Raw genomic sequence first — 22,918 nt, 5'->3', positions numbered from 1 at the left:
GAAAAGTTGACAGCAGCTTGACTGAATCATGGGATACTCAGTCAACATCTTATATAATATCTTACATTATGGGAAACTTTGAAAATGTGTACAATACTCACAGCCACAAATACATTTTATTTTTATTATAATTATCATTATAAATCTGGCCACACACTCGAAGTTACTTAGTGCGTTTAAGGAGGAGTTGGGTCCAGAATGAGCAAATTATTTCTTTGACGTCCGATATTTTGTATAAAAGTTCGTATCTTAATTTTCTGGCGGTGTTTGGTTTCTGGGAGACTCCTTTTGCAAACACGTTCTATTTCTCAGCAGTTTTGTTTTCTGTTCTGAAACAGGTCCGGGTGAGACCTGAACCCGCGGAGGCCGCCCATCTCTGACCACCTGCAGCGAACTGCGGTTTCTACTCCCAGTGTGCATCCAGGTGCGATGGGGGCGCAGCGCGGCGACATCCTGGAGCCCGACTCCCTGGCTGTATCCTGCCCCACGCATCCACCTCAAACTAATCTCACAATGCTGTGTCTCATAATGTTTGACTTTCCACGGGTAGGAACCCGTTAACGTTTGAGGCCTTTAGCCTAATTCCCGGACCACTTTAGATAAATCAGGGACACTGTTTGTATTGCAACTGAAAGCTGAAACTGGCGTCGCCGAAACCAAAGAGTGGGGCCCTCAACGACCGGCAGCAGCACCGCGTCCCACCCTTTAACAGCGCCTTCAGGTGTCACCCAATCAGAGCGGCGCTCGGGGCCGCGCCCAGCCCGTATCGGAACTCGTGGACACGCGCGGCAGGTAAACCACAGGTGTGTTGTTTCGCAGTTTGAAGGAGACTCGCTACGACCGCACAACCGTGGAGGAAGCTCGGAAGAAAAGTCGAGCGAAGGCATCACTGTTGAGGACGTGCGAGAAAATGAAACTTGTCAGATCTTAGAGGAGGAACAGAGTTTGTTCTCGCCTCATCTGCTTTCTTTTCTTTTTTTCTTCGATTTTGAAATTGGATGGAGTGATTGAATCTCAACGACGTGGATATTCACATTAGTTGGGCTTGCTGTGTGGGGATTGTTCAAAATGGATTTGAGCATTACCACACGGAGAGGAGTTTTATTTATTACCTTCTCACTTTTAAGTCTTCTACATGGCTCCAGAGGAGAAATCCCTCCCAAACCGACCGGCAGTGTCACGATTGTGCCCCCAGTTAAGCCCGATGGTGTCCCCCAGGCTTACCCCGACGCAGGAAAGGCAAATTTACCAGTCTTTACAATGGATTATCCAAGAATACAAATACCCTTTGAGATCACTCTTTGGGTTCTGCTGGCCTCATTCGCAAAGATTGGTAAGTAACAGCAACATATCCTCAAAAAGGGGATTTTTATTGGCACGGAGATAGGTTAAGATCCAAATCTAGGTGGTTATTTTGGTTTATTTTAAGTTTTCAGTGACCCTTTCAGAGAGGATGCAGGTGAGCTCCTTGCAGGCAAAGAGCGCTTCCTCCTCGTCAGCCCTGCTCCTGTTTTCGGACTAACTAACTTTGGTCTGTTTTCTCAGGTTTCCATGTGTACCACAAGATCACCATCTGGGTGCCGGAGTCGTGCCTTCTGATCAGCATTGGTCTGATCGTGGGTGGCATCATGCACTCTGTCCATGAGAAGCCCCCCGCTGTGCTCTCCAGCAATGTCTTCTTCCTCTACATGCTGCCGCCGATTGTCCTCGACTCGGGCTACTTCATGCCCACCAGGCCTTTCTTTGAGAACATTGGCACGGTCTGTTACACATCAGTCACTGTCTCTTAAAACAGACTCAACTTCTTTTTCTCACACAGAGACAACATGACATTTTCCTTGTGTGTGTGTGTGTGTGTGCAGGTATTGTGGTTTGCAGTGGTGGGGACTCTGTGGAACAGCATCGGTATAGGCATGTCTCTGTTTGCCATATGCCAGATTGAGGCTTTTGGTGTGCAGGACATCAACCTCCAGGAGAACCTGTTGTTTGCCACCATCATCTCGGCCGTGGACCCCGTGGCTGTGCTGAGCGTGTTTGAGGATGTGTCTGTGAACGAGCAGCTCTATATTGTGGTGTTTGGGGAATGCCTCTTCAATGACGCTGTCACTGTGGTGAGTTGGCTCGGGCAGAGACGACGAAAATTTTGAATTTGTGCAGATTAGTGGGATTTTAAGACAGTTTTGTGCTTAGAGTGCCCTTTACACTGAGCTGAGACTTGCTGCAACAAAGAGGCCTGCTTTGGACACCTCAGGGCTACTTGCTTGTTATGGAAACCTGCGGTACAATGAGCAAGATACCATGACAAACTGTTCTCAATGTGTCCATGACAAAAAAAACAAACAACAAAAAAAAAAACAAAATTCCTGATCTATATCAGTCCCCAAAAGGAGCCTAGTGTATGTCTAATCTGGGTGTTTTAACTAGGTCTAAGGTCGACATTTTGCTCATACGTCACAATCACACACATGTAGTTTTTTTTTAGTGAGACAATTTTAACCCCACCCACCATTGAAGAACCAGTTTGGGACCTGTAATTTCAGTACTGCTAACACATGAAGCAGCAAATTGACTATTGTCTTGTCTGAAGCTATTCAATTCCTCCATACTCTAAAGGCTTGGCTCAGGTTTCGCAAGATACTGTACAATTTGTTCGCTCTCGTTTCTGGGTTAGTATATACTATGAGAAGAGATTGTGCGGGAGGGAAAAGTCTGTGCACGGGTGAGATTGGCGGACAGATAAATGATTCAAAAATGGAAGTAAGGGGAATGTTGTCAGAGATACCACAGTCCAGGGCCATGTACCTTTAGGAGACTGTTGCCTTAGATGCTGCCAAACCTGTTTCTGAAGTCAGTGTTTCATGTGGTTATATGGGAGGAGTTAACACACACACACACACACACACACACACACACACACTGTCATCAGAAATTTGACTGAAGCTCACACTCAAAACCTGCTCTTAGCTTTGGTGCGGTGACCCTTTTGTTTATTTAGTAGACAGTAGCAGGGCCGATGCAGGAAGTGAAGACAAACATCTACCCAGGACACTGGGAAAGCCCACGCTTGGCCTTTACACAGGTCTTTGTGTTAAAGAAGTGCACCAAACATGATGTAGTATTTGACAAAGGAACAAACACTTCTGATTTACCAAGAGCAATGCTGCCGCCAGTGAGGTGAAAGGTGGTGACAGGTGTATGGGCCCAGTAGAAATTGTATTATTAAAGAGTGGGGTCACACTGTTTCACTTGGCCAGTGTTCCTAGCTCTAGCTAGATCTAGCTAGGAACACTAGTGTTTCTAGCTCTAGCTCTGTTCCTAGCACTGGACCAATCAGTTTCCTGTTCTCCTTCTTTGCCAGAGCGTTTGACAAGCTTGTCTCACAGCAGCAACGTCTCTCTTCAATTAGTCTTTTTCAAAGTAATTATACTTATTTAGGGCTATTTATCACGACTGTTGCTAGGAAATTTTTTTCCAGCATAATGGCAATTGGCAATAGCTGTTTGCTAGTAAACATGAAGACCCTATCTTGAACCAGATCAAATTTCACAATAAAATTGCGACCGAGATGGTGGTATTCTATATTTTTGTTATTTTCAGCCATTCCCATGAAAAGACCAAAAATCTTTAAAAACAAATCACACATATATAAACTTTCATATTTTAAAAAAGGTAAAAACAATTTCTTGCTTTTACAGCTGGGCACTGTAGTTTTTAGCTCACTGGGCACTGTAGTTTTAGATGTCACTCAAACAGGAGAAAATAGTGCATTTACTGTTGGACTACTTTAAGCTGCAGATTTAGTGCACTAGTGAGTACTTACAGCAGCAGGGTGATGTATGAGAGATTGACTCAAAATATACTAGAGTGCCTGTGTGCTCAGTGAATTGTGTCCGGTCTATACCTTACTCTTTCCCATAATTTCCAGTGTCTACAACTTTCTTGCTTTCTTTGAATGTATTGAAAAATGAAATGTTAGCGGATGTGTGCAGTCAGATATACTGTATTCAACCAGAAACATCACCATGAACGCAACTTTAAGATTGAAGGAAAAAGCTGACTGCATTCATCGTATACGCGGAACAGCAGGAAAAGGAACAAAGCCAGTTGTTCTGCCAAATGCTCCCTTTCTATGAGTCATTCACCGTGCTTGGTGAAAAGAGATTATCAAATTGCAAACAGTGCAGAGTAAATATTTCAATAAATCACTCTTATCTGGAACAGTGTTATTAGAGGCCACAGCCCCTGACACCACCCATGACCTCTGACTAGGATGCGAGGGCTGTTTGCACATGTGCACGCATTCAAAGCTGTGCATGTAAGAGTGTGTGACTGCATGTGTGTGTGTACATGTGTTCAGGTGTTGTACAACATGTTCAGCTTTGTGGCGAACATGCCAGTGGTGGAGCCAGTGGATGTTTTCCTGGGGGTGGCGAGGTTCTTCGTGGTCGGGCTCGGCGGGATGGGCTTTGGCATTCTGTTTGGCTTCGTGGCCGCCTTCACCACGAGATTCACCTCCAAGGTCAGAGAAATCGAGCCGCTCTTCATATTCATGTACAGCTACCTGGCCTATCTGGTGGCCGAGCTCTTCGCTATCTCATCCATCATGGCGTGAGTAGATTTTAAAATATTTACAGGTTTAGATATTTTCAATGCTGCAGGAGTATAGCAAAATAACAGCTCTGTGTATGTTTTTTTTCTGCAGCATTGTTACCTGTGCCCTCACCATGAAATACTACGTGGAGGAAAATGTTTCCCAGCGTTCCTGCACAACCATTCGCCACGTGGTCAAGATGCTTGGCTCCATCTCTGAGACCCTCATCTTCTTCTTTCTCGGGGTGGTCACAATAACAACAGAACACGAGTGGAACTGGGGCTACATCCTGTCCACACTGCTGTTTGCCTTTGTATGGAGAGGTCTGGGTAAGCAGAGGGCAGGGGGTATCCGTGTCATGTTAGAGGTCAGGTTTTTGTTTGACTGCTTCTGTCTACCTTGTAGTGCTATGAAGCAATGTTCTCAGGAGCGGGTCCCTGATTTGTTTGTGTCGTGCACACATAGAAACACTTGAACGGTATGATTCACATCCTTCCACTGGTTTCATGCTGCTCCACTGATACACAGTTGGTGGCGGTAATGCACCAACAAACATAGCAAGGGGCTGAAAAAAGACAGGGAAGTAAAAGACTACTAGAAGAAAATGAATTCTGCTGAATTCAGTTTGTCTGTAACACTAAATGTAAGCATTACTTTTGTTTACAAGAAAGTTCCACAAGGCATGTTGTTTCAGCTGACCTCCAGCGGTTTAACTTCTCACCTCGCTGTAGGGATGTACAGGTGTACTCCAAGACCCTATGACATCACTGTTTGGCATGGTTACCAGTGCACCAAAGCACCCCTCCAACCACACGCATCACTGAAGCTGGGTGTGGTCAACAGGTCAAACAGACTTGAAACTTTGAACCACAGCAAAACTGTCCTTCTGAATAACTGTAAAAGTAACTGTAGAGTTACTCTTTAAAGCTGCAGTAAGCGTTTTTTTTTTTGTTTGTTTGTTTTTTTTACCAATTGGGGCAGCAGAGGAAGCTGTAAACACAACACTGAAATAATATCACTGTCTATGGTAGCTGGAACGTAGCCGATAAATGTTAAGCCCTGTCTAGCTCTGTTTTGGTCTCTGTTTGCGTTTTTCAGAGCTTTTTTTTTTTTTCGCTAAAAACAGCTACTGACCGAGATGGTAAAGTTGTGGGCCATAAAACCAAAATATGGAGCTGAAAGATTCTACAAAGCTTGGTAGAGCTGAGAGGAACTGCAGAATCTGGAGAGAACTCTTTGTGGGCTCGTTATTACGAGTGACTCCTTTCACATTACACATAGGGATTTGATCTATTGTTAATAAAAAAAAAAAATTGACTAGTGCAGCTTTAAACTTGCTAGCAATACAAATTATGCAAAAAACGTCTTTACTTTTTTCTGTCCTTCCCTCCCAGGTGTCTTGGTGCTGACCCAGATCATTAACCCTTTCCGCACCATCCCATTCAACTTGAAAGATCAATTTGGTCTGGCCTACGGTGGTCTGCGAGGTGCAGTTTCATTTGCCTTGGCCTTCACTCTCCCCGATGACATCGGTCGCAAGCAGCTCTTTGTCACGGCCACCATTGCCATTATCCTCTTCACTGTGTTTCTTCAGGTAAGAGAGCGTCTGTGTGTTTGTTTTCAAAACATTTTGCACTGGTGCTTGTGAGGGAATAATTTGTCTTATGTCAGTATGATGTTGGTGTTTTTTTTTTTTTATCAGTAATAGAATAAAATAGAAAAAGCTGACATTGAAGTCTGCATATAAAGCCGTCTCTGAGTCTCTGTCAGAGAGAAACAGTAGTCTTGAAACAGACTGGTCGCCTGTGTCACGGTTTTCTTTTAAGCTCCGAACACACCACATGATTTTAACTCCAGATCAGAATTGATTTCATTATATAGTAAATTGTGAGGTTTTTGCTCTTGCATTCCAGCACAACGTCAGGCCAGTCAGAGTTGTCACAATGACATCAAACAGATCTTTGTCCACCAAAACAACTGAGTTAACAGCAGAACAGCTTTTTGCTGCTGCAATAAGGACTCTGAATCCCAGCTTTTAATTTATATTCTTTGCATCTTGCATTGTGACACATGTAGCTCTTCACTGTCCACTTAGGAATATTGTGAGTTGTATTTATTGATTAAAATGTTATGTCTGCCTGTATGTTTTGCTGCTCACATTGTGTAATGAGTGGGTTTTTTTTTCTCCATAATGTGATTAAAAACAAATTCCACCAACTCAGGCCATTAAAGTGAGGGTAGCTGAAGTGAAACAATCTTGATGATGCCCAGTCTTTTGACAGTCAGTTGGGATTTTAAGTGCTCTAATGTGTTTTTTGGGTTCTGCTGATTCTGCAGTCTTTTTTTCTCTTCTCCACAGGGCATCAGTATCCGACCTCTGATTGAGTTCATCAATGTCCGCAGAACCAACCGCAATCTTGACACCATCAACGCAGAGATCCACTGCAGGGTATGACACAGTTTGTGATTAATGTACATGTAGTAGACAGTATGTACAGTTAAGGCCATAAATATTTGGACTTTAACACAATTTTCATAATTTTGCCTTCAGCTTTAATTCATGGGGTTTAATAAAAATATCACATTAACTGGTTAGGAATTATAGGCATTTTTATAAATAGTCCCTTGTTTTCAGAGGCTGAAAAGTAATTGGACATTTGACAGCTGATCAGCCTCATGGCCAAGTGTGGCCTGTTCCCTCGTTATTTCATTACGAATGAAATGGAATCAACTCCAGACCTTTTATCTAAGTGTTGAATTTGCATTTGGTAGCTGTTCATGGGAACTCTCAATATGCGATCCACAGGGGTGTTGATTCAAATGAAGGATGCAATAATTAGGGTAAAAAAAACAAAACAAACCTATCATACAGATGGCAGAAACTTTAGGAGTGACCAAATCAACAATCTGGTACATTCTTAAAAAGAAGGAATTCACTTGCGACCTCAGCAACACCAAAAGACCTGGAAGACCACAGAAGACAACTACAGTGGATGATCACAGAATTATTTCCTTGGTGAAGAAAAACGTACTGAAGACAAAAGTGAGGGCAGAAACACTCAAACAATCAGCAACTGAAGGCAGCTGCAGTAAAGGCCTGACAAAGCATCTCAAGGGAGGAAACGCAGCATTTAGTGATGTCCATGGGTTCCAGACTTCAGGTAGTCATTGACTGCAAAGGGTTTTGATCCAGATATTAAAAATAATCCTTATATTTAAAATTAATGTTTGTCCATTGATTTGTCCAATGACTTTTGAGCCTCTGAAAATGAGGGACTATGTATAAAAATGGCTGTAATTCCTAAACAGTTCATGTGATATTTTTATTAAACCCCATGAATTAAAGCTGAAGGTCAACACTTCAATCACATCTTAACGGCTTCTTTTCAAATGCATTGTGGTGGTGTACAGAGGCAAATTACAAAAATTGTGTCACTGTCCAAATACTTATGGACCTAACTGTATATTTATGACAGACAATGTTAACAGCTCTCACTCTGCTCTCAGCTCATGGAACACACCATAGCGGGCATAGAGGACCTGTGTGGACAGTGGAGCCACTTCTACTGGAAGGACAAGTAAGAACTTTTCTCTTCTCCTGCCTGCTCATTCTCCTCACGCAAATTTAGCCATCACAATGTAATCTGTTGTCAGTCAGTGAGCAGATATGGGTTACTCACAGTCATGGGTAGCCTGCAATATGTACACATTACTCACTTCATCATAAACTACTCACTGCTTAAGTGCTTCATGCTAATAAAACTACAGAGAGAGAATCAGCAGTGAAACTGGAGGAGAGGTGGCAGTTTTAGTTTACCTGCTGTCAGCTTCCCTCTTTGTGGTTTTGTTTGACAATGCCATTGTTCACGCTGGCACTCTGTGGGAATGTTTACAGCTAATCAGACTTGGGTGTCGTGTTCAGCTTCCGCCATCATCGGCGGCACTGATGTTTTTCTTCCTAAAGCTCTGATATGTTTTCCTTAGTTCCTCATTGCCTTTTCTGACTCATTTACATGCCCACCAGTTTCCAGGTACATGATTTGATGCATAGGTAACTGCAGCAACTTTCATTTGTTGGTAAAATACAATTAATACAAAGGTTAATACAATTAACCTTTTTATGTACTTGTTCAGACATTAATTTTGTACAATGCTGTGGGATTTGTGGGACTTATTTGATTTTAGTCCTGTTTCTGTGGGTATTATAAAAACAACGGACATTTATTTCAAATGAAATATAGCTGTTGTTAACCTATTGTATGTCATAAGTCCAGTCAGTTGGATTATTTACTTAGGGGTAAGTAAATTCCATCAACGAATCTATATTTTTCTTCTTTACAATTATAATTTTGTAGTATTATACCGTCAAAGTAGATTCCTCAACAGCGTTCAACCCCCCCTAAAATGGAGTCATACATGTTACACATGTTTAGTTTTATTGTGAACATACAATGTTGTGGGTTATACTATAGTATGTCCATATACAAATGTTATTGAAAATTAAAAACATTGTATATTTATAAATTGTACATTTAGAAACCATAGATGTTTTATAGGGGACAGCAGACACCTTACTTCTTTATTCTACTTCTTTCACTTCTCCCTTTATTCCATGCCTCTTTTTTTTCTCTCCGGTGTTCCTTCTTCTCTTCACGGCTTTGTTGACGCGCTCTGCATGCCTGTCTCTTGAGACTGGTTCCTCAAACCTCAGATGATAGATTTTAAGTTTGATTCAAGTAGTCAAAACATGACGTGAACATGTGTATAACATACAGAGCAGTCAGAAATATTTGTTTTGGCTTTGTACTGTGGAATATTGCATTTAGAATGGACGTTCAGCGGGACAATGATCCTAAGCTTACAAATAGCTAAAGAGTAGAATGATCTTGGCCACGTGAAGCAAACTAGGGGTGCCGATAAGAACTACCATGGACGTGGGCCAGAGATTTCGGCCAGTCAGCAACTGCAAAAAAAATTAAAACAAAATTAATTGATCCTATGCAGAGAAATCGAAGTGTCTTAGGTTCAGATCCCTCTTTGAATTCTACTTATCTATGTAGTGTAGATAAGTAACTTTTAAAAACTAGAACCTTATATACACTTCTACTATACGCAAAATGAAGCATGAAAAAAACAAATAAAAGGTACTAAATATACAGCAACATAAATAGTAATTGTAATACTGTATACTGGGACAAAAATAGTCACAAGGAAGCTGAAATAAATAAATACAAAAGTTGCACTTGAAGAAATATACAGTATTTGCAATCAGATATTGAACATGTGATGACTTTAACGTGAACAGTTACTTTCTGTCCACTAAAGGGTCAGCACTTTAAAGGATAAGTCTGGACACATTTTTGTCTTTCTTGCAGTCAACAAATCTCACAAAATCCCAAAAACTACAGTGAAACTATATGTTTGTGGCCAGTTTTTGCACATTTACGTCTTCATGATGAATAAATGGGAGTGGGGCTGAATGCCAGAGGGAAGTCAAAGCATTGGGAGATGGACAAACATGTTGCTGGTTTTACTCTTTTCCGGGGATCTGTTGACAATAATTCAAATTATTTATTATTTCAATTTAAAAACAATTTGCTGAGGTACAGGATCCCTCCCCTAATATTTCCTGTTTGCACTGTACCTGCCTGAGGAGTTTTTAGGATGTCATAGGATGTCCCTGAAACAGGGCCTTCACACATACCTCTGTTTCACACAAACCTAATCAGTACATTCTTTTTTAATCTCATTTCAGGTTTATGAAATTCAACAATCGAATCCTGCGTAGGATCCTGATCCGAGACAGCCGGGCTGAGTCCAGTATTGTGGCATTGTACAAGAAGCTAGAGCTGCAGAATGCCATGGAGATCCTGGACACTGTGTCGGGAGACATCAGTGCCGCTCCGTCCATCGTCTCTCTCTAGTATGAAACCTTCATCACGTCTCTTTGTTGCTCTGACTATCACACCACCTCCTTATTTGTCTGTTCAGATATATCGGATATTTTCTCTTAATATGTGTTTTTAATATCCGTTTTTTGCGTGATTTTTAGTGAGGAGAAGAAAAACTCTGCTAAACCTAAGAAGAAGTTCCTGGCTACTGACCTGAAGAACATGCATGAAATCCTGTCCAAGAACATGTACAAGATCAGGCAACGGGTGAGATGAAAAATCTTGCAGGAGGATAGTGTGCGAGAAGCGTGAACACCATTCTGCTTCTTTTTTTTTCTTTCTTTTTTCTTCTTCCATGCACCACAACGGTGGAAAGTGACTAAGCACATTTACTCAAGTACTGCAAGAGTCAGATGTCAGTGAGTTATTAGCAGTTCCACGTTAGAGGTCAAAGATTTTCAAATTATCCAATATTTCATAAAAAAGTAAAGTTTTTTTGAAAAGCCCAAAAAATGAATACAAATATTTGTGGAACTTGTTGAGAACTTTAATATCTCTCTTCTTCTATACCCCATTAATCATCTCACGCCATGTCAGATTTATCAGATTGTGACGCTTTAGAGGGGCCGACTCCTAGGCTGGAGTCATGGGCCATTTTGCTGTGGTACTTTTACTTTAGTAGGATTATGAACGCAGGACTTAACTTGTAATGGAGTATTTTTAGATTTATGTATTGGTAAATGACAGATCTTAGCACTTCTTCCGTTGGTGACCACTACGCAGCAAACAACAATCATAATAGGTCTTCTTTTTAGCTGTTGTTGTAGTAAACGTTCAGCTGCTGACAGTACATACAGTTGTGTGAAATTTGAACTCTTGCTTCTTCTGCCCGGATTGAACAACATCAGCATCCCAGTCTCACATGTGCATTGTCTTCTGCAAAGCTCAAAATTTTTCCAGCTTGTAAAAAGAATCCACGTGCAGCTCTATGTCCAAATCGGCTTTCCGTTGGTTTTAGGAAAGGAAGTAGGAGTTTCAAAAGACAAGCGCACATGACCTTTTTTTTTTTTTTTTTTCACATAAAATCCTGTTATCCTAGTTTGTCAGATAAATCTGTCTGTAATCAGTAAAGCATAACTTTCCTCCTTATTTAACAAAGAACAGAACTGGGCCCACCATAGGTTTTTGGTGATGCTTACCTCACGCGGGTGTGATTCCTCCAAACACTGAAACTTGGTGCTGTTTTGCATCGCCACAGACTGTGGCCGGCAGTAATTTTCCATTAGTGACATCACCCTTTGGAGAGGCTCTGAGAGACGCTTTGATGTGTAGACAAATAGAGAGCATGTGCTTCTGTTCTTGGGTAGACGAATTGTCTGATTATCTTAATAGACCCTCTTTTCAAGTCACCCCTCTGCTCTTCGCATATTTACAGTTCTTTCACACAAACTTCACTTCTATCTGTGATGTTATTTGTTTTTACATGAGCTGCTTTTGAAAGTTCATGAGAAAAACTGCTCAGTTGTGCCTTTTTTTAAAAATCCAATCGCATTAGAGTTATTAACTTGTTTGTTTTTACACTGTACTAGTTAAAAATGCAGAATTGTGATCTTAACCAAACAGAATTTTAAATAGTTTCCTTTTCTCTGACCATTTTGACCTTCTGTGAAATAGACAGGAGCATTTCGTTGGCATGAAACCTTTCTCTAAAGAACAATGGCTACCTTATAGTGTTTTTAAAAGGTGGTTATGTTTGTTTTTGGTCCAACTTATAGGTGCGGGACAGAAAGAACTATGTTGATAGTAATTGCTACACTGCCTAGAAGAGTTTAGTGTGGCAGCTCGTAAAGTCCAGACACAGACGCGAACCCTTGCGCCTGAAACAGGTGTGGCCAGTTTTTGTTGAGTAATCCGAGCTCTAAAGAATGCGGTCTCCTCTCAAAGCATCTCAACTGTATTTGTCTCAACCTTTATCGTCACCTGTCAGGATGTTGCTGACCTTAGGTTAAAGCATTGTTGCCGCTTGTAGGCTCATGTGTGAATTTATTAAAGAATGACCAACAGTGCAGTCTTCGATCTGGAAGTGTTCATCAGCAGTCTACGTCTGCCGTGTGATGTTTTGTGTGTAATGTTGTTCTTTACGCCTTTTTGTGTTTTCTTTATTCAGACGGTGGCATACACGAGCAAGCATGCCCTGCCCAACGACAGCCACACCAAAGAGATACTGATCAGACGCCATGCCAGCATCCGCCGCAGCCTCCGACCCGGCAGCTTCCAGACATCGGTAAGCAAAAAGCTCTGTAACTAGGGCTGATGTTGAGCTGAGTCTTGCTACAGGCTTCACAGCCTTTTGGTTAAAATTAGGTAAATGAGAGTGGAACTGAACCTCAAAAGAAGCAGGTTAATTATCTCTTGACTACGTTGAGATTTAAGTATTCCAAATCAAACACGAGGTTCACTGTCTTTATCCCATTCCTTGTTCATTATTCTCCTTTTTCTCTCTTGCCATTCTTCTTCTCCACTCTGCTGTTTCATTCTCATGTTATTCTAAGGTGGTGCCCAGATCTTATAAGTACTTCTCTCTTCCTGCTGGGAAGAGTCTGGACTCAAAATTATTTCCACCTAAGAGACTAAGCTGTGCAGGTAAGCTTCTTAAACCAACTTTAAACCCTTAACATCTAGTTTTCCCCATTTATTTGTCTTCAAATAGATTTAAGTTGGGAAACACCTTATTCAAAACTGTACGGCAATATTAAATACTGTAGACTTTCTGATAAAATATTTCAAATTCAAGGTTCACTTGTAGCTTTTTCCCCATCTTTTGACTATATTTCATAGCCCTTTTCAGTGAGTGGAACTTGCTCAGGTGTTTATTTGCAATATCATATTGTTCCAGATCTTCACTGAGGCTGTAGTTTATAATTTTTAGTCAGAGTGAAGTATTCAAACCTAAGAGACAATGGTTTTAGTGGCGTGGCTCTTGGGATGGAAGTGTTGGTCAGTCAGTCTGCCACCTGAATTATCTCAACAGCTGTGGGGGATGGATTGCCATGAAAATTTGTACTAATCTTCATGAAACTCATGGGATGGAGCTTAATGACCTTGTTGATCCAGTGACTTTTCCTCTAGCGCCACCATGATAATTCATATTTGTGGTTAAGACTGAAATTTCTCAACAGCTATTAGATGGATTGCCATGAAATTTAGTAGAGAAGTCCATTTTCACTTTTGATGATTCCCCTTGACTCCCTGTGGTGGCACCATCAGGTCAAGATTTTAATTTGTCCAGTACTTTGGTTTAGCTCATAGCCAAACACAGACGTCCGCAGAATGCCAACAATTGTAACGTTGTAGATGTCCTGTGAATCATTTTGCATGCATTTTCCCCCACATTCAGCCTGACATATTTGTCCTCATTGGAAGGTTTCCGATGTCCACTTGAACGTCAAATTAAATGATGTGGGTTTGAAAAATATTTGGTTGCGCAGCATGAGTTTATGACTGGGCCACCGATGGGTCAGTGAGATTAATAGGTGTAGCTTTTATGCAGCTGTATTAAAATATAATGTGGTGTGATGGCATGATTCAGTACATATACCTCAACTTTTAAAAATGACTTTTCTCTTTTCTCCACCTGTCCCAGATGATCAGGAAACCATGTCCGAGGTGGCGTACCCCTCAAGACGCTCTAGGTTTGGCCAGCCAGCACGCTCCTCCTCCAGAGCCATGATGCCGCTACGGAGGCTAGATACCCTAAAAGAAGTACCCTCTGTCGATGTTCTGAATGAAGGCGGGGGTGAGAGTGGCAGGATGGGGCATGGCATGTCCAGAACAAACTCCTCCTACAGTGATCGTGTGCCTGCTCCTCGCCGTCACTTCAGCTCATCTACTGACAATGACAACAGATCAGCTGATAACTTTAGAAATGTGCATCATCAGGAGGAGGAGGAGGAGGAGGAGGAGGAGCAGCAGCAGCAGCAGACTTCGTCTCCATCTCCAGCCTGGGCTGCTGAACCCAGAGACAACGTGACACAAAACCCTCTGCTCAGGCGGCCTCAGTGGAACCCGAAGAAGATGTAAAAGTGTTCCTGGGCTTTCAGCAGCAGCTGGACTGCAAAAGACTGAGTCTTGGGATCTCAAGCAGCTCCAGGGCCTCTAATTATAACTGTTTATTCATACCATGTAAAGGTTGAGTAAAATGACAGTGGAGATCCATCCATTTCTTAACAGTTGAACCAACCTTCAACATGAGCCAAAATGGACAGAGGTCAGAGGTCTCATGCACATCAGAAGCACAGTGCACTATAGAGGAGGAACTGTGTATGAACTGTTAACAGTGAGTCATTCTGCCAATTTTTGTCTGTGTAGATATTTCAACACATTAATGTGATTTTAAATACTTATCTTCCCGTAGAATTTTTAAATATTTAAAGGCGATGCAAGTTAAAGTGTTTTATTGTGGCTAGTTATTTCTTTGCTATTTACATGTAAATATAGTATTTTTTTGTATTTTTATTGCCTGTTGTAACAGCTGTATGATTGGGGATACAAAATTTGTAACTAGGCCATTTTAGTTGAACATGAGGAACTATTGCTGTGCAGTACAAAGTACACTTGGGAGTAACTGGGGGCATTTCATATGTCTGCTATGCTAATGGATCCCACAAATCCAGGTTCACTTCGTTATCGTTGTCTGTTCATGTAATAAATTTTCTAAGCTGCAGAAAGCAGTTTTCAAGCATTCTGATTAAACCATAAATATCCCTTAAGAAATGTGACACTAAAGGCACCATCCAGGGAAGAGCAGATTGGAAGTGTGTACAATGTGTGTGACGTAGTTGAATGTTTACACTGCAGCAGTGACTTTACCGTTTCATATACAAGTCACAACACCAAAGACTCAAATATACAAAACGTTGTTTATTCCTTGTGACTTTTTGGCATGAATCTGATATGTACTTCAAGGATTCAGTGACTTCTTAACATACATTTACACTATTTTCCTTCTTAACCAGTTAGTATTTAGGTTTTGAAACGAAAGTGATGCCCGAATTCAATTGACTTTACAAAACAAATCATAACAAATCACTTCTTTAAATGTCCATTTAAACATATCCTAAGATAAATTAACAAATCTCACTAACTAAAATTCAACAGTCAAGAACTAGAGCAAACATTTGCTCAAATACCACCATAGGAACTATTTCTGATGCAGTGCATTAGGAGAAACACCTGGTATTGAGGTAAAAATGTGTAAACCAACTTGGCTCCTCCAAAAGTAGAACAATAAGATCTACCTTGTGGTCAGGCAGGTCCAGTTTCCCCACTTATTTATGAATGTCTGAAGTATAACTGCCTGGAATATGAACAGAGTATCACCTTCCTCTTCTTGTATTTTGGTGGAGCAGTAGAAGTTCTTCAGGTGTGTAGTGTGTCATCAGCAGTGCTACATACTTAAGGGAATTTGGACAATGTAGTGGTTAGAGAATTATATTAAAAATTAAAGTGTACACTGTTTTCAATCAAGCTGTCACAATATGTACCAATACAGGCCCCATATGTTTCTGTCTGATCAAACTTCAGGAAAGGGGGAAGCAGATTACATGTTTCAGCCCCGACTTCACCTCAGCGCTGCTCTTGAATTTTGAAATCCTTTCTCCCAAAGAAGGACTGCGATGCTGGTGGCGACGAGCCTTTTTGACCCACAAATTTGTCCGCAAAAAGGCAGCTTGTCAAGAAACATGCTCGAGTGGGACACATTCTTCCCACTGTGAGTCCTTCACACCTGGCTGCCTACAAATAAGAGCACTTCTCTGGGTGGTGGATGTGCATTGCTTGTCATAATTTTAAATTCATTCAGGTGCTCAGAGTTTCAGAGTTTGGCTGTTTTTGTCATTCCTCTCCCGTCCCATTCGGGGATCCTGATGAGCAGTAACCCTACAGCTGCTAGAGCAAGGACCACTCCCAGACTAGGGGGACCACAAGGGCTGAACTCCTGAGCCAGACCAGAAAGGAGGGGAGCCAGGACGCGACCCACAGCTGTAACTGACTGCCCGGCACCAATCAGAGTCCCGCTGGCCTGGACCCCTCCCCTCTGCAGCTCTAGGTCTGTGATACATGTCCGTCCAATGGTAGTGGAAATTGCAAAGAAGGTGGAGGTGAGAAGCACCTGCCAGACGCTGGGCGCAGCAGCATAGAGGAAAATAAGTGAACAGGTGAGCACTGTGGAGTGAAGCAGCAGAGCAGGCATATTATTCTTATAGAGCTGTGTGACTGGCCCCACCAGGAACCCAGCCAGGGCCCCTAAGGTGCTGCTGTAGCTGATCAGATAACCTGTCATCTTTGGTTTAAGTGAGAAACGCTCCTCCATGGCCAGAGAGAAGTTACTGTAGTAAAGCATGATAGCTATGGCCATCAAAAGACGCACCAGAAAGAGGTCCCACATGTCAGAGGAGGCTACCATGTGGATCTTGGAGCCCACTGACGACAGCTGTCTCCAGGCAGGCTGGAGCAGAGAGACCTCCCTCCACCTGAGACCGCCTTGGTGCTTCCCTGCAGCTCTGGAGCCTGGTTCAGTGCCTACTGCCAGCAATCTGTCGTGTCTATTTGCATGAGAACCATTGTGTACAGACTTACTACAGTGGTTGTCATGACAACGTTTACTTGTGTCGTTGCTGGAGTTAGTATCATTACGGGGAACTAGCGTCTCGCTCCATGGTAGCATCCACACCATTCCTGGAATGATAAACACACTATGTTAGATGAATATTTCAAATACAGGCTCTATTATATCAGTTATTTCCCTCCATTGTCAACCCACCTGCATTAATGAGGAAGATGGCTGCACAAGTAAAGGAAGAAGTATAAAATCCGCCTTCATGCTCTGTGAGGTAGCCACCCACCACAGGGCCCAGGATGAAGCCAACGCTGGAGGCGGCATTAAAGTGTCCCATCACCAGGGGGCGCTCTGACTCAGACACCAGGTCAGACAGTAGCGCTCTGCAGATTGACAGGGAGTGCTTGAACAGCCCTGAGACAGAGAAGAGGTGGGCATAAGTAACCGACTGATTTTCTGTCCAGTCTCACCTGCCCTTAGGATAAAGGTGGCAGCACAGTGCAATTTATAAAGAAAAATGCTGAGGACAATTTTGTGTTTTTGATAAGAATTCTCACACAACCAGTCACAATTACATTTTACCCAGGAGCAGAAAAACAAAAAGCTTCACCCAGTAATTCTCTCCACTTCTTTGCTTGTACCTGAAGGTGAAGATTTCCCCAAGTTGAAAATAAGGAGGTTGGTGTTTTTTTAACCAAAAACATCATTACAAGTTAATGGGATCACCAAATAAACAATGAATTGATCCTTGCAGTCAGTGGAGAGAAAAGAAAAAAGGGAAGATAACAGAGTAAATACCGAGTAATTTTTTTCTGTTTTGCAAAAATACTCTATGCTGCACACGCTGTTAAGCAATTTTTGATAATATTTTGTGCTTTTTTGAATAAAAAAAAAAACCCCAACAACATATGTAATCACATCATTGAGGCCTTTTTCACAGTGGACATTTTGACCCTATCATAGTAGAATAACCACAAACGTTACTAATATCATAAACGATGGCTCAGTGTAACAGTGAGCCAGCATGCACAACACCAACACCCTGAAACTGAAGCAGCTAAATGGACCTTAAGGGGACTTTAAGGACTAAATTGCTATATGTTTAATGGAAACCATAATAATAAAGACTCATACAACTAGTAATAAATATAATAGTTACATGTTTAATCTGAAATATCCTTTGTCAGTCTTGTTTGTTTGTCGGTTTATTTGAATTTCTGCACCTTTTTATGGGCTTTGACGTCGCCACATATTTTTGGACAGTGGTCCAACTTACCCACAGGTATCCGTGCAAGGACAAACAAAGCAATGCTGGTGGACATCCCCAGCAGGCCATAGCCTAGAGCACTCAGCAGCAGACAGGTCAGCAGAGAGTACCTCCGTCCCACCACATCACTCCAGCTGCCCTGCCGAACACAAACACAGAAAAAAAACACACAACCGGCAACAGAAAATGAGCCAAATTTTTCATCCTCTAGAAGATATTCAGAGAAGAGATTATGGATATTTCTACAGTCCTATGAAACCTCTGGGCAGGTGACATGATGCTTAAATTCCCTTGCAATGCACTGATCTGAGATTGATGACAAACCCCAACAAATGAGAAGAACCGAGAAAAATCCCAGCCTGGCCTTTGATACCAGGAATGCTGAATTGTTTTTTGAGTCTGACTTTGCTTTGAAACTATGTGGATGTTTGTGTGAAAGATGAAAAACATGAAGCAAAAACACTCAACCCCTCCATTTCCTCTTAACCAAGCAGCCCAGGCTGTTACACAAGCCTCACACTCACACACACAGACACACACGCACACACACACACACACACACGCACACACGCACAAAGACACACATAACGATCTGATGAAATTATGAAATTAGGTCCAATTGAGTTCACTGTGTTCTGGATGTAGCCGGGGGGATTATTATAGAGACCCAGTTGTTCACGTATCCCTACATTTATCAGGATTCAACCGGTCTGCACACGGGAATCAGCAGATGACTCCTTATCTGTTTAATTTGTCGCATGACCCCTGGGAATTAAACCAAATTCAGGAGCTGTGGGCGGCAGGAGAGGGATGTGGAAAGCTGAGGATCAGATGCCATGCTCACTGTAGAGTACTGTGCAATTTTTGAGTAATTTCTCAAGAGTTTGAATCACTGAGGCTTTGATATTTCATCATACCATCCTCAAAGTTAGGTCTGCCCATTGTCCAGAGGTGTCAAAGGGTGAATAATTAATTTCTGTGTGAAAAGAGACTATTGGTGTGGATCCGCAGCTAACTAGGAGCAGCTTGCGTGTGTGAATATGCAAAGACTGGATGTATTGTGTGACCACAATCAACTTAAAACGGCCAGTGTTTATTGTTTTCATGAAATACCAGAGATGACATGGAATGCAACCATTTTTGCCACTAACTGTGAGCACGCCTTGTCAAGCAGGAGAGACTGAATGGAGGGTTAGAGACAGAGACGGAGCTCGAGGTTTTTTCAGCGGGAAACCAAGTCAATACTTACAACTATTGTGCTTGAGAAGAGCTGTAAGATCCCATATGTAGACCCTGCAACAGTTTCATATTTGTTTTAATTCATGTTTGTAATATAAAGCACAGAGCAGACATCATGTGTGTTCACATCAACTGAGCCAAAAGCGACTATGCTATTTCAATCTGTTAACAGTACAAGACACTTTTATACCGTTAAGACTTAACTGTCTAAGTTCAACATCATCCAAGTGATGTGCAACAGGAAAAATGACTCCAGTTACAGCAGAGGAGAATGGGACATCGTTGCTTATTACACACACACACACACACACACACACACACACACACACACACACACACACACACACACACACACAGTATACAATAAGTCAAACCTAACTATAGCTTGGGAGCACATTCCTTTTCAACATTAAATCTACTAGGGCTGCATCATATTACTATTTTATATCATCAATTTATCTGTCCATCATTTTCCTACAAGTTTATAAATCATTTACATTGTAAAATGACAGAAAATGGTGCAAAATATGAATCACTATTTCCTAGAGTGCAAAGTGACACATTCAAATTTCTCGTTTGATCCCACCAACTGTACAAGCACAGTGGCCCTGAGAGCTCAACACACTGCAACTTGAGAAAACACATGCAAATAGACAAAAACACAAGCAAATTAAGAAAACACAAAGCACAACAGCCCTTTTACCACACAGAACTCAGTTCTGCTTTGTTCTTTGCAACTTGCAGCATTTCTGTATTAAGCTGGTTAATTGATTCATGACTTATCGTTTAAGGACTAATATTTGCTGATGGAAATATTTAGACAATTTGTGGTGCTTTATTATTGCAAATGTTTTGCTAGCTGTTATGTGTCCTCATGACGTCCCCTTAAAAAGTGATGATTAATTGCCTCTCTGTCTGTCTTAACTCTGGAAATCAGATAATTATTCGGCTTAAAGACTTTTCAGAGCTCACATCTGCTACTATACAAGTTAAAGAAATTACTCTGTGTAATGGACACACCTTACCTACTATACCGGCCACAGTGGGACTGGCTCCAAGAGCTTTCACGTGATGGCTCAGCAGTGGGATGATCATGCTCACCCCAAACAAGTCCTGAAGAAAGCAAGAAGGTGAGTGAGCAAGAATGAGGAGCAGGGCTGAGACCAGATGCACCAAGCTTTTATCATTATCGGGATTTTAATCACACCAGAAACCCCTGAACAGAAGGAATCGTGTAAATCAAACAAACAGCGTAAAGCCAGTGTCCAGTATTCATCACAGAGAGTTTGGGGACAGTTGCAGCAGCCACACAAAGTCATCGTTCATTCTGTTTAACTGCATTGCTGAGATCAGAGCAACTCGTGCCAAACTCCTTATTGAAGTCACACAGCAATTTGTATAGGTTTCTACCAGTACCTATTACACTAATTTTTTAACCTTCAGTAGCATTACTGTCCCAGCAGTATCTGTCTGTGCCCTGTGCCAAAAATGGGAGCTGCCTGGGTTCTTTTAGCCACCTTCAATTAGGCGTTCATTTAGCCAGCTATGCAGGCTGAAATGTAAAGTTAGTTCTCTGAAAAATGACTGCAGGTCAGCTCTTAAAAACGGCATGCATATTTGGATTCTCACCATCCTTACAAATAGCAAAAATCCCTTTTAGATTAAATACGAAAACTTTTAGCATGGGGTTCAAGCACGTCCTTAAATTCAAGTAAGTATCAGTCTTCCCTGCAACATATTTTACTGACAGTGATGCTTTGAAGAGGCGACCCTCAATACACTCGGAGGTGTCAAAACAACCTGCCTTGTTCTTTAACATCTCCCTTATTTGGTAGGTAACCACCTGATCAATTTTGGGTGACATATTGAAAAATACGCAGGCACACCAAATGAATGTGAACTTTAAATAACAATAATTGATGTTTACTCTAAGTGGCCAGAGGGTATTTTTGATGCATCTGTGGAGTCAATAATCCTCTATGCTGAGTTAGTACTTGGTATTTGTTGTCCAAATTTTTCTAATACCCAGTGTTATATACAGTTTTATAATCGATAAACAATTTTATAGAATTGTAGCTCTTCAAGTGATAAACTGTACACTTTTTAAGACGTACACGAGTTACAAACCCTGCAGGTGAGTATGGCAAGTATTAGGGGTCAATGTACGGGTAAGATTTAAGTTAAAGTGCATTGTATTGCACTACTGACTATAACATTTTAGATTTTACTGCTGAAGACATGAACAAATTCTGGGGAAAGATAAGTAGAGCTGAAATAAAGAGCTCGGAAATTTGTATTTAATACAATTTAAATTCGTTTGCTTCTGAATTTACATGTATGTGATACATTTTTACCCTGAAAATTCCATGGCCAACAGACTATTTTTGCAACCTCCCTTAATTTAACTGAATCGAGCTTCCCTCCTAATTCTCTTTGCCTTTTACAAACAATGAAAATGTTTTGAAAATTACATTAATATACTCATGTTTTTGAGGACGAATTGCCCTCCTCCTATTCGCAACTAATGTTATTTGCATGTTTTAAAACGTTTTCTATTATTTGTTTTACTTTCTTATTTTATTATTTTAATTTGACTTTCTTTCTCAAGCTCAATTTCTTTATTTCAGAGCATAACACCCTGCAGTTTTGGTATTGTTTAAACACGAAGCACACCTCTGAACGCCCGCAGCGGTTGTGAAATGTGTTTTGTTTTTTTTTTTGTTTTTTTACATCACACCTTGGAGTTATGAAAGCATGACTTCACGACACTGCGCAGCTCCCTCATCCAGCCGAAACGAGCTACTCACCATGAAGCCCACCACATAGATACACTGTATGATCCTCGTCCGTCCTCTCGGTTTCTGGTGTAAAGTGCTACATTTCTGGTTGTTCATCCTCCCGCTGTGACAGCACGGCTGCAGCCGAAGCGGAAGAGCTCATCCGCTCCACTGCGAACGAGCCGCACGGAGAAACGCGTCCTCGTCGCGGCGGGGGTCTCGGAGGCAGGGGGCGGCGATGGACTGCCGGGTTTTCGCCACCTGCAGAGATGGCGGCAGGTGCAAGAGGTGGCGTGTATTAAAAGCGAGCAGAAAATCTACGTCTTGCGATAATGCTGACCGTACGAGTCATGGTTGACTCCTCAGGTGCTGAATTTTCCTGTTGTCCCGTCTGACTCCCCCGCGGCTGCTCTGACGGATGGTCTCGTCCAGCGACGTCACAAACCCGAATCGGAAATTTCTTATTCATAAACAGATGAAGGGATTTTTCTCAAACAACGAATGTTTTTATCGTATCGGTGTTTTTGATATTTTATT

At 41.7% G+C, this 22,918-nt stretch overlaps 2 protein-coding genes across 2 annotated transcripts; one reads left to right on the top strand and one right to left on the bottom strand.

Annotated features, from left to right (window-relative positions):
- The first annotated feature begins 744 nt into the window (after window positions 1–744).
- On the top strand, window positions 745–15,223 carry slc9a2 (solute carrier family 9 member 2). The gene is made up of 13 exons (XM_040147915.1): window positions 745–1,333; window positions 1,546–1,760; window positions 1,863–2,111; window positions 4,358–4,608; window positions 4,703–4,920; window positions 5,986–6,185; window positions 6,951–7,040; window positions 8,099–8,169; window positions 10,347–10,514; window positions 10,644–10,749; window positions 12,650–12,766; window positions 13,035–13,125; window positions 14,126–15,223. Exons 1-13 carry the CDS (start codon window positions 1,069–1,071, stop codon window positions 14,560–14,562), a joined length of 2,478 nt encoding a protein of 825 aa, XP_040003849.1. The 5' UTR covers window positions 745–1,068; the 3' UTR covers window positions 14,563–15,223.
- A 159-nt stretch (window positions 15,224–15,382) lies between these two features.
- mfsd9 (major facilitator superfamily domain containing 9) lies at window positions 15,383–22,600 on the bottom strand. The gene is made up of 6 exons (XM_040147916.1): window positions 22,412–22,600; window positions 20,630–20,717; window positions 19,615–19,658; window positions 18,375–18,504; window positions 17,303–17,512; window positions 15,383–17,217 (listed from the first exon to the last, which is right to left on the bottom strand). Exons 1-6 carry the CDS (start codon window positions 22,496–22,498, stop codon window positions 16,355–16,357), a joined length of 1,422 nt encoding a protein of 473 aa, XP_040003850.1. The 5' UTR covers window positions 22,499–22,600; the 3' UTR covers window positions 15,383–16,354.
- Between the last annotated feature and the right edge of the window lie 318 nt (window positions 22,601–22,918).

Source organism: Xiphias gladius, chromosome 16 (assembly GCF_016859285.1).
Source record: "Xiphias gladius isolate SHS-SW01 ecotype Sanya breed wild chromosome 16, ASM1685928v1, whole genome shotgun sequence".
Taxonomy (NCBI): Eukaryota; Metazoa; Chordata; class Actinopteri; order Istiophoriformes; family Xiphiidae; genus Xiphias; species Xiphias gladius.
The sequence above is the reverse complement of the archived record's forward strand: the minus strand, read 5'-3'. Positions and strand labels throughout refer to the sequence as shown.

Coding starts and splice junctions, on each gene's coding strand:
- mfsd9 (XM_040147916.1), bottom strand. CDS start 22,498: ATGAACAACCAGAAATGTAGCACTTTACACCAGAAACCGAGAGGACGG. Junction 20,718..22,411: donor TCTATGTGGTGGGCTTCATG/GTGAGTAGCTCG, acceptor TGCTTTCTTCAG/GACTTGTTTGGGGTGAGCAT. Junction 18,505..19,614: donor TCTTCTCAAGCACAATAGTT/GTAAGTATTGAC, acceptor TGTGTTCGGCAG/GGCAGCTGGAGTGATGTGGT.
- slc9a2 (XM_040147915.1), top strand. CDS start 1,069: ATGGATTTGAGCATTACCACACGGAGAGGAGTTTTATTTATTACCTTC. Junction 1,761..1,862: donor TCTTTGAGAACATTGGCACG/GTCTGTTACACA, acceptor GTGTGTGTGCAG/GTATTGTGGTTTGCAGTGGT. Junction 12,767..13,034: donor CCGGCAGCTTCCAGACATCG/GTAAGCAAAAAG, acceptor TGTTATTCTAAG/GTGGTGCCCAGATCTTATAA.